Below are 11,472 nucleotides of genomic sequence, written 5' to 3' on the forward strand. Positions count from 1 at the left end.
TAAACAAGTTGTAAAGACAACAATCAAAAGAACTTGTTCAGAATTAAAAAAGAAAAAACCAATGACAGTAAAATACAGAACTCATTCAACAGAGCAAAACCTAGAAATGAGTATTTGATCTATTTGGCCAATTGAGAATACATTTTAGGTAAAAACAGGCCCACCTTAGGGTCTGCAGATTCTATTTCAGAAACTTGATATGTGCAGATTCTCATTCAATTCCCCAAACAAATTAAATTCTCAATTTTGAATCATGCTTGGCCTAAAAGAAAATCAACATGGCAGGGTACCTACTACTACACTATAAACCAAGAAAATAAACTTCACAAAACAGCAAATTGTTTAAATGCTTGTTTAAATGCTTGTTACTTAGTATAATGGTCAGAAACAAATTTAAACTGTGTGAGTTGATCAACCTCTCTACTCTACTACTTTTAGGATAAGGTTTTTAGTTTCTTATAATGGAGCAGTCACCGAGGGATACCCTAGCTTAGATCTAAAAGAATATGTATGCAGTTGAACACTTCCTCAGCCAAACAACATATAAAACAACGAAACAGATGTCTGCAACAGCATAAATATTTTGCACACAATGATACAAGCGAAATTGATTGCCTTAACAGAAAATTTGGAGAAGAATTATCAGTATAAACCCTAATTCATAAAAATGTACCACCCACGGCAGACCACCTGACGACGGCACACCACGGCAAGGGTTTCACCCACACAGCTTGAAACGCGGACGAACAACTTCAAACGTGGACCAATAGCTTCACCCAACCACCTCGACAACTTCAATAATAATAACGAACGATAACAATGGCAGGAGAATGAAGAAGAATGGAGGAGAACGAAGGATGGGGAAGAAAGGAGGGAGAACAGGAGACAGAACAGGAGACAGAACGAAAAAGAAATTGCACAGGAAGAAGAGTTGCGGGAGGGAAAAGAAATTGAATATGTAAATATTCCATACCTGTTATAATTTTTAAGCGGTGTAGATCAATAATTTATACCTATTTTAAGATTAAGGGGTATAAAATAAAGGATTTTTTACACCTATTATCATTGCAACCGGTATAAAGCTATTTGTATTTTTTACAATTTTGCCATCGTATCAGTTTTTATACCTGATTTCATTATAACCGGTGTAAAAAAGTTTCACATATTTACAAAATTGCCACCACATCACTTTCTATAGCTAATGAATTTTAACAGGTATAAAAATTAGCTATAAAAAGTATATTTTCCACTAGTGTTCATCATGTAGTTATGGTTAGGGGATGTAAGACCATAATAGTTCTTCTCATGGTGGTAGTAACAGGGCTTGTGATATAACTCTCATTTGAAATTGTGGATATGTAACAATTTTGACAATAGCTAGTACTTTCAATAATGCTAGGAAATGATTTTGGAGTTATCCTAACAATAGGCTTAAATTTATGAAATTTTGTTTTTGTTATATTTTGTTTTTGTAATTATTTAGTGATAATAAATATTGTGTTATGATTTTGTTCGAGAACAAAGTGAGAATCTAAATGGAGATAGGTTGTAATTACTTAGAAGGTGCTTTGAAGATGTTAGAATTATGAGACAAAGGAAGAATAATACAAATCAAAACACTCAAAGTTTCGAAAAATTGGGTCATGTTAATAACATTGTTTTTTTTTATTATTAATGTAATTATGGTGTGTTCGTATGTGTATTATTGTTGAATCTTCCATGAATTGTGAATGTAAGAGTAAGTAGAACATATTGTTATGTAATGATATGTATGAGGTTCAGGAAAATTAGTCAGTAAATAGATCAATTTATAAATTGTGAATGTAAAAGTAAGTAGAACATATTGTTATATAATGATATGTATGAGGTTCAGGAAAATTAGTCAGTGAATAGATCAATTCATAATATAATGATACAACATCATCTCAATAAAAAATTAGAGTTTTTTATGGCAACAAAAATTATATTTCAAACACATTGATTTAGCAATACATTCGTAAATACATAAATGGACTTAAAGTGTCAATGATGAATACACCAAGATAAATAGATAATTGTACTTAAACAAGTAACAATTCTATTTAACATTTAATTTGATTCTTTATTTTGTTTAAAACAATTATATTTAAATTATTTTATTAAAAAAATATATAAATAACTTAAATACATTCTTACTATAAAAATAATCAAAATGTTATTATTTAATCTTATAAAATAAAATATTTATATTAAATTATAATTATATTTTTTTAAATTGAAATTAATATAATAAATATATTATAATTTTTTTTAAAATATGGCGCGGGACACTGACTAGTTCGTATACATTTCATTATATCTCAAGAGAAAAAAATTACTCCCTTAATTAAATGAAATCAATAAATGTTTGTCATGTCTTTAAGCACGTTTCTCTGTTTTCTATTAAATTAAAATTAGTTTATATGGAAATTAATTTTTTTTAAATCTTTCCAACTTTTCTATTTTTATTAGTTTATAAAATAATTCTTCTAATAAAAATACATATAAAGAAGAGTGCTGAAATATATATATTCTTATCGCATTGAAACACAAATGCAAACATATTTTATATTCTTATTACATTGAAACATAGATTCAAACACATTTTTTATTCTTATTATACTGAAACGTAAATTTAAACACGTTTAATAGTCTTACTATATTGAAATTAGTGCTCTATAATGAGTTCTATCCCACGAGCCAAGCGAACCCAATCACTAGGTTAAGTCGGGTTTCAAGAGAGAAAAATATTATAGATTTATTTATTCAAGACTCTAATATTATAAATGGAGAAGTGATACAAAAATTATTAATATTAAAAATTTATTTGTTCGTTTTTTATGTTTGTTTTTGGATTAGGCTTGTATGATTTTTTTCTTTATTTTGAATTATTTTTGAAGTTTAACATTATTTTAGAGTGAAATTTATTTAGATTTGAATTAAAAAAATTATAATTTTTTTATTTTAAAAAAAACTTATAATTAAGTAAGCTAGTGAGTCAATCGGTTTAATCTACCAACTTGTGGTGGGTCAAGTCAGATTCAAATTTTTTCAGCTCGCTAATAAGCAAGCCGGGTTGGATTGGCTCACTAAGTGACCAACCCATGATGGACCGATCGGATCAAGACGGATTACCTGTTTTGATAGCTCTAATTAAAATTCAAACACATTTTAACTTATGCAAGTTTTTATCAAATACCACAACAAATTTTGAAAAGATAAATCACTTTTTAATTGTGCAAGTTAGGATATATTAAGCTTTCTGAAGGATGTAATAAAATATATAAAAAAATAGCCTTAAATTGTTTTGCATGGGAATATATATAATCAAATTATCTCTAAAAAGATATAATATGATTGTATCAATCTCCAAAATAACAATTCCTAAAATATTTTAATTTGTACTCTTTAGCTAAATTAATATTCACCCTATAAACATGAAGAAATAATCCAATCATTAAAATACACGTCGATAAACTCATTTGACAAATTAAATGCACTTCAAAACGCATAGCACAATTTTTATCATTCATGATATAATATGGTCCATGTTACATCTTTAAAAACCTAACGTATTTAAAAGAATTCCCAACTTTACCGCACTATAAAATGCTTACACCCTCCTTAAATTTCAAATCTTTGTCCACAATCAAAGTCAATTTCGTTACCCAACTATAGATTAGTGTTTTACCTAAACAATGTGTAAGACATACATCATGGTTCTAGAAAAAAACAAGAAATTAAGACAAAATATTTGTGGTATTTCTTGCTAGCATTTTCTTGATGATGACTTGAGAAGATATTTCTCTCATGCAAGCTATGAACTAACATCTTAACTTATTGAAACTTATTTAAATCTTTGTGTTCTTATTAGATGCTTTCATATGCATGAATTTGAAGATTGAATCTCTTAATCACATAAGAAGGTAGATGATCTATAAATCATATTACACTAATGACAGTTTTTTTCAAATTCTGATGTACCCAAATTTTCTGGGTAGACTTTGATTAAATTCTTTCAGTTCATATAGGAATCTAGAAGCAAGACAAACGCAGCTATTATGCTATGTTTTTCAAATGAATGATAAATTGGCATTGAACTAGCTGAAGCACTTTAGATTGAGAAATGGAGTGCAGTAACTATAGTCTGTCCTTGTTCATCCATTTTGCACACCATATCATCCATGTTACATTACAATTCCTAGGACCTATTTGGCACATCTTCATGCAATAAAACACTGACACAGATGTTCCTGACCTGAACCATGTTAATCTGAGTGAGAACACAAGCACCACGGTCAGCACTTAACATGTTTGAAAAAACGCTTCAATATGTACCATGCCGGAAGGAAACAGGAAAACAACACAAGCAAGAAGAAGAGAAAACAGATTCAGAAGGGTAAATTGGACCATAGATGACACTTTTATTAAACATTATTATCCATAAGGATTGTTTATGCTAATGTTGGTCCCATTCCATCCAATTGGATTGACTTCCCACTCGAGGAATGCTGTTGACTCTGGAGAACTTATCAACTTTGAAATTGGCCCCACACATGGCCCCTTCACTGTCAACTCTTGGCATTGCCTTCAACTTGTTCATTGGATGCTCAAAGCTCATCAAGCCTCCTTCACTGTGAAACATACACCCTGCATTCCACCGCCAACATGTCATGTTTCTCAATGCATCACAGGATTGTGCTTCTATTTTCATTGAAATTTCTATTCATGTGATTTCATTAGCTTAATTTGTTCCCTTAGTTTGATTTTTCACTATTTTAAAAGTGATACTTATGAACATTAAAACTGCAAGATTATAAGAAACCAGTGAGTGGTGGCTAGAAAGGTACCTGTTGGGAAGGGAGCAAAGGATTTGGCACAGCCCTCTTTTATGACTTCTAGATCATCAGAGATCACCACAGATCCATCAGCTGCAAGACCCCAATACAGCTTCACTCCCCCATCAGAACCCTGCAAAACCATGATCAACAACTTTGTTAGTAGAAGCACTTCACTTATTAAGAAAAGTCTGGCAAAGGTCAAAACCAAAATGGCAGATTAGCATACCAGTGCTGCAAAGACACTTCCAACCTTGCTGTCATACACAACAAAGGCAAAGCTGCCATCAAGTTCCTTGACAACTTGATCTGCCGGGTATGGACCCCTGTCACGGAGGGTCTTATAAGCTTCAATCACAAGCATGGCCTCATCAGTGTTCTTTGACAAGCCATATTGCTTGATCAGTAGAGACAAATTGTTCAAACTCCCCAAGAAGATACAGTATATGTCATCAATCCCACAAAACAACCTGCAATTCAGAGAACCCATATTCAGCATTCTTTCTCAACCTACCGTGATTCAACACTCATCATCCACTTTCCCCTAACTGATTTCAAAAATCACACCTACCTTTACATGACCAAATGAAAATTACCCTTTATAAGAAAGCAAGAAAGGTAGGTGTAGGTGCAGATAACAGTAAAAATCAGCACACAAAATCATTGATCTACATAAAGAGAATGCTACATAACCTTTGATTACGAGAGAAAGGTTGATCAGGACGGACATAAGCTAGCACAGCAGCATGGCCAAAGCTCATAGAGCAAGTGTTCGGAGGATGGTGAGCAAGGAAATATTTGAGAGTCTCTTCAGGAACCTTAGGCTTCTTGGAGCCTTTGTAAGAAGCAGGACTGTTCAACTCTTCAGGGGGATGAGCAAAAGCTTTGTGGAAAATGGCCAACATTTTGATTCAGCAACAGGAATCTCAAGCCTCACTACAAAGAAATATTAAAATTGAAAAAGGAAAAGCAGGATTCTGAGGAAGGACCATTGTCGTATTTATAGCCCCACTTCAAGTTGAAAAAATTTGGACAGTATGCAGTTTTAAAATCTCACCATTGAATACATATGTTTTAAAATTTTCCATATTAAATAATAATTAATCAAAGGCTAAGATTGCATCATCTCATAGTGGGAGAGGATCTAGATTGGTCATATCTGGTGCCTACCCCAAAGTTGGGAATGGTTAAGGTGGCCTTGTTTGAAGTTGTGGGCGTGGGTCCTATATCCTAGTTTGATGGATAAGTATCAAATTTCCAATATTTAAAGTCTTGATCTTATCCTGGGAACTATTTTTCTTCTAAATAATTTATATCTATCACCTTAATTATAACATTAACAATATGATTAGAGCAGACATTGATATCATTAATGGATAATTAATGGATAATCTTGTTAAATATTAATTAAAAATTTGATTTTTAGTTTTATGTGTATACAATGCAGTACAATGGTAACAGATGTAGTCATTCAAAATACGATATTTTTCTCCAAAAACGTACAAGAATTTCTCTTTTTGTCTACTTTGTAACACAGTTTTGGTCCCATGTGGTCACTGTCATCCTTCTAAAGTCCATCTTATTTGCTATTACCATGGGAGATTGGAAGCAGTTTCCCTTGTTTGGACAGCAAAGTCTCTTATTTTAAGCAATATGGCCAAGGTAATTATTCTTTTGCCTTCAACTTGGAATTTTGTTTTATTACTATTTTTCAATGTTTATTTTTTCCTTTCTGCTTTTGCTTTTAGAGGGGACTGCAATTGCGTGTGTTAGCAGGCTAATATGACATATCAAAATAGGACAAGATAGTTAGCAATAGATGTGACATGGTTTTAATAATTAAGAGGGTTAAATTATTCGTTTGAACTTTGAACTAACGTTAATGAATTAGTAAAAGTGAAAGACAATTGGATTTACACTTTCCAACGTGTGACATAAATAAAATATATTCAGACATGTTTAGGCCCTCAATATTGTGACACAAGAATCAGCAGAACCACTGTATTTCGGAGAACCTGTGGATTATTGTAAGTATATGTTATGTTCTTATCTTTTGTCTTTGTTGTTTGAGGTTTAAATTGTCACGAGGAAACTAGCTCGGATGTAGCTTTTCTTCTGTCGTGGTGGACACCACTCGCAATGATTAATTCGGGGTAAGGTGCAGCCTCCATTCCATAATTCTATTGAATGCGATTTACAGGCTTTCCCATGGTTTTCATATACAATCCGATAATTTTCAATCCCATCGATATAATATTTTATTCACTAAAATTATCACTTTATATCGGATAATTTGTTACCTCAAATCATTTATAAGATTTTTCCATTAGTACATCTTCTTTAAGCATCTCAAAACTAATGAGAAACTTTAAAGTATTTTATGACCTAATAATAATAATAATAATAATAATAATAATAATAATAATAATAATAATAATAATAATAATAATAATAATAATAATAATAATAATAATACCAACACTTATTACTAATGCTAATACTACTGAAACTAAAACTAGTAGCAATTGAAATAACAATGGTAATATTAATATTAACACTAATTATAACATTAATACTAATAATAATAATCCAAACTAATAATAACAACAATAATAATAAATACTAATATTAATAGCACAATAATATTAATATTAATACTTATCATGATACTACTTAAACACTAAAAATAATTGTAAAGACTTAGAAAATAACACTTTAGAAATTGTAGTGGTTTAAAAATAGTAGTACGCGATTATTTTAATATTAAATGGTTTTAATATAAATAGTTTCGTTATAAACAAGTTTCATTATTTTAAAACACATCATTTCTTTATAAATATTTTTTTTGAGTTTTATGACTTCTTTCTAGGAGTTCTTCTTCTCTATTCATCTAATTGAATAATTAAAATTGTATGAGTGATATTGGGAGCGAGCTCTTCAACTCAGACCGATCAGTTTCTCTGTTTGAATAAGTTAAGTTTAAATCTCTTTTCTCGGATCCTTTCTTTATCTATTGCATGTGGGTCTCGCTCGGCTTGCATGTGTTTTTTGAGTTTTCAGTTTAAGTATTTGATGATCAGTGATTCTAACATTGTACCCTGATCATCTTTCTGTTGTTCGTAGGAGCAGAAAGAGCTTCCTATGTGTTGAAGCTATTTTAGGCTTTCTAAAGCGGTTTGGTCTTTTAAAAGGTAAGGAAAGCTAAAGTTTTTTTAGTTTGTGTTAAAACTATGGGTTTGGGGTTTATTTTTGAGTTAATTGGGACTTGTGCAGAACCTTAGTTAGCAAAATTCTGGTTTATAAGGTGTAGAATTTATTATAGGTGTTTTTGAGTGACTAAGTTAATCTAATCTTGTTTCTAACCAAATGATCAAAGGGATACTCAATTTCATCAATAAAATTATTTTTTCATCAATCCTAACATCAAGTAAGTCAATTTGGTTATTTGGATAGGTCCATGGTGCATCTAGATTAGAACAACAAGTTGATATCATTTGATAGGTGTTGAACGTTGCGTTTTCAGCGAGTTCTGGTGGTTGGGCAAGTACAGGCTCGTTGGTCGAGTTAATAGAGACAAATGACAGTATGTTTCAGAGGCTGGGCGAGAGTTCTCGTTGGGCTTGGGGAAATCTCTGGTTTGGCTCTCACTAGGCAAGCTAGGGGAGCTCTCTAGGCAAGCAGGGTCAGCGTTGAGTGCTAGAATGCTGGCGTTGGGCGCCCCCTGTGTAGTTTTGGTTTATGTATTCTTTTCTCTTGTGCCTTCGTAGGTTTGAGTTGTATCGGTACTTTGATGCTTGTTTGGTACTATCTATTGAATTATATGATGTTTGGTAAGGATGAATATGTATTGATCATGTGCATGGTAGATAGACGTAATTTCATGACTCTCGTGGAGAGATTCCATGGTAGTGTCGTGTAGGTGTTTATGTAGGAAGCTCAATCTTGAGAGTTATCTTGACGCTCCAATAATTGTTGCATCTCAAGGTAGAGAAGGGGATTGTGTGGTGAGAAGTAATAGGAGGTCATAGTCTATGATATAATGTTCTTTGTCCATAGGTGGTACGGACTAATCTTGTATGGTAGCTCAGGGGGGGGGACAGTTTTTTCACCACTATAAGTGTACAACCCGCCATAGCTCGACATCAATGTATATATGCTTAGGTTCTTGTTTGATTTTGGAGTGAAATGTGTTGTATGTTGAATTATAATTGCATGATTTGATTCTTTTATTATATTAGCTTACCCTTGCTTTTATGTTTGCTTATGGATCTCAAAACTAATGAGAAACTTTAAAATATTTTATGACCTAATAATAATAATAATAATAATAATACCAATACTTATTACTAATGCTGATACTACTGAAACTAAAACTAGTAGTAATTGAAATAACAATGGTAATATTAATATTAACACTAATTATAACATTAATAATAATAATAATAATCCAAAATAATAATAAGAACAATAATAAATACTAATATTAATAGCATAAGCAAGGTCAGCATTGAGTGCTAGAATGCTAGCGTCACCCTCTGTGAAGTTTTGGTTTGTGTATTCTTTTCTCTTGTGCCTTGCTAGGTTTGTGTTGTATCGGTACTTTGATGCTTGTTTGGTACTATTTATTGAATTGTATGATGTATGGTGAGGATGAATATGTATTGATCATGTGCATGGTAGATAAACATAATTCCATGACTCTCGTGGAGAGATTCCATGGTGGTGCCCTGTAGTGTAAGTGTTTATGTAGGAAGCTCAATCTTGAGGGTTATCTTGACGCTTCAATAATGGTTCCATCTCAAGTAGAAAGGGGATTGTGTGGTGAGAAGTAACAGGAGGTCATAATCTATGGTACGATATTCTTTATCCATAGGTGGTTGACAGACTAATCTTGTGTGGTAGCTCGAGGGGCCAGTTGTTCCACCTCTACAAGTATACAACCCACCATAGCTCGACATCAATACTTGTATCCGAATTTGTCAAGTCTAGAATATGTATATATATGCTTAGGTTCTTGTTTGATTTTAGAGTGAAATGTGTTGTGTGTTGAATTATAATTGCATGATTTGATTCTTTTACAATATTAGCTTACCCTTGCTTTTGTGTTAGTTAGTTTGTTTTTCATTTTCTTGTTTACAATGATCACCTTAATGGTGGGAGAAGATAAGGATGTCTTGTACTTGATCCAAAGCGGGGTGCAGGTGAAACAATGGCATAGTTAGGTTTTAGTTCTCTGAGTGTAAGTCTACAACTTTAAAAATCTCAAGTTTCTCGTCAGGTATATATCATATTTGTACCACTTATTTTAGTAATTTTATATTATTAAAACGAATGTTACAACAACAACAACAACAACAACAACAACAATAATAATAATAATAATAATAATAATAATAATAACTGGGATGTCGAGTCTCTGATTCGCCTAGAGAGTGCATTCTTGTAGTCTTTGAATTCATGCCTTGTTCTTGTAGGGTCATCGGACCCAACCACCCTTTTACATTGGTGAGGTTGATTGCGATCTCTTTTTGACCTTTGAGACTCCTCATGTAGTCTACTGTGTAATCCCGACGTTTTGGAGATCAAGATTCTTCTTGGACTATATGGTTGTCATAGTGATTAAGTTGTTCCTAGCATTTGGGCTGTCAGGTTCCTTATGGGTTTGTGCGAGATTTTTCTGCTATCTTGCTACTCGGACAAAGTTCAACAATTGTTTCTTGGGTTGTTACTCTCAAACTAAGATAAATGAAATGAGTTGAGCTTGTACCATTGGGCTTATATGGGCCGAGTTTATTGTATGCTCGAGCTTATGTGCTCCTTTTTGTTATGTAAGTATTATATTGTATATATTCTCCCTTCTTCTTTCCATTTATACATAGATAACTGTTACATATCAATAATCTTCATTCATTCTCTTCTTTTTCTCGAGCCAAGTCTTTATCAATGTATGCAAAGTCTTCATCTATGTATGCAAAGTCTTCATCTGAAGCACTAGATTTGTCCATCAACACATCGCTCAACAAAGCTATGTGTTTCAACGAGTTATTGTTTGGAGAAATTTGTTATTTCTTGATTTTGTCAAGCTTTTGACTCTTTTACTCAAGTGTTGTACTATCGTGCAACTCTCTATTTCACCATCCTTTCTCTTATGCAGGCTTCTTCCTAGACTTTGAGATTTAGATAAACTCTAAGATTTTCTTCGTTGTATTCTTCATCAAGGTGTTTTCTTGTCGAGCTCTTGTAGCGAATGACCCCATTTTCTTATAAGGAAGGAAGAGGATGACTTTGGCGCTCTTAACTTACCCATTCGTGTAAGGACACTCAACTGACGACAGTCGGTGTTTTATGCCGAGTTGGCTCACACTTTTCTATGTTAGCCTCTATGTTTTTCCTAGTTATCATGAAACCTAGGAGTTTGCCACCACCTACATTCAAAAAGCATTTTCGTGATCAAAGCGAAAAGATGAAATCCAAAGCGATTCGCAAAGCTTCCAAGTTAGTTACTAGGTTCCTCCCCTCTTCCCATTTCCTCATTATCTAATTACCCTATAAAAAGGAGGGTTTTGTAAGAGAATACACAATAGAGTAGCTCGTGGTGGGTGATAGACACCACTTT

The 11,472-nt window shown here is 32.5% G+C and overlaps 1 protein-coding gene across 1 annotated transcript; it reads right to left on the reverse strand.

Moving 5' to 3' along the window:
• Positions 1-4,087: 4,087 nt before the first annotated feature.
• Positions 4,088-6,056, reverse strand: LOC108333028 (stem-specific protein TSJT1). Its single transcript, XM_017568343.2, has 4 exons — positions 5,550-6,056; positions 5,086-5,326; positions 4,869-4,989; positions 4,088-4,668 (listed from the first exon to the last, which is right to left on the reverse strand). Exons 1-4 carry the CDS (start codon positions 5,759-5,761, stop codon positions 4,478-4,480), a joined length of 765 nt encoding a protein of 254 aa, XP_017423832.1. The 5' UTR covers positions 5,762-6,056; the 3' UTR covers positions 4,088-4,477.
• Positions 6,057-11,472: the final 5,416 nt, after the last annotated feature.

Source organism: Vigna angularis, chromosome 11 (assembly GCF_016808095.1).
Source record: "Vigna angularis cultivar LongXiaoDou No.4 chromosome 11, ASM1680809v1, whole genome shotgun sequence".
In the NCBI taxonomy this organism is placed as follows: Eukaryota; Viridiplantae; Streptophyta; class Magnoliopsida; order Fabales; family Fabaceae; genus Vigna; species Vigna angularis.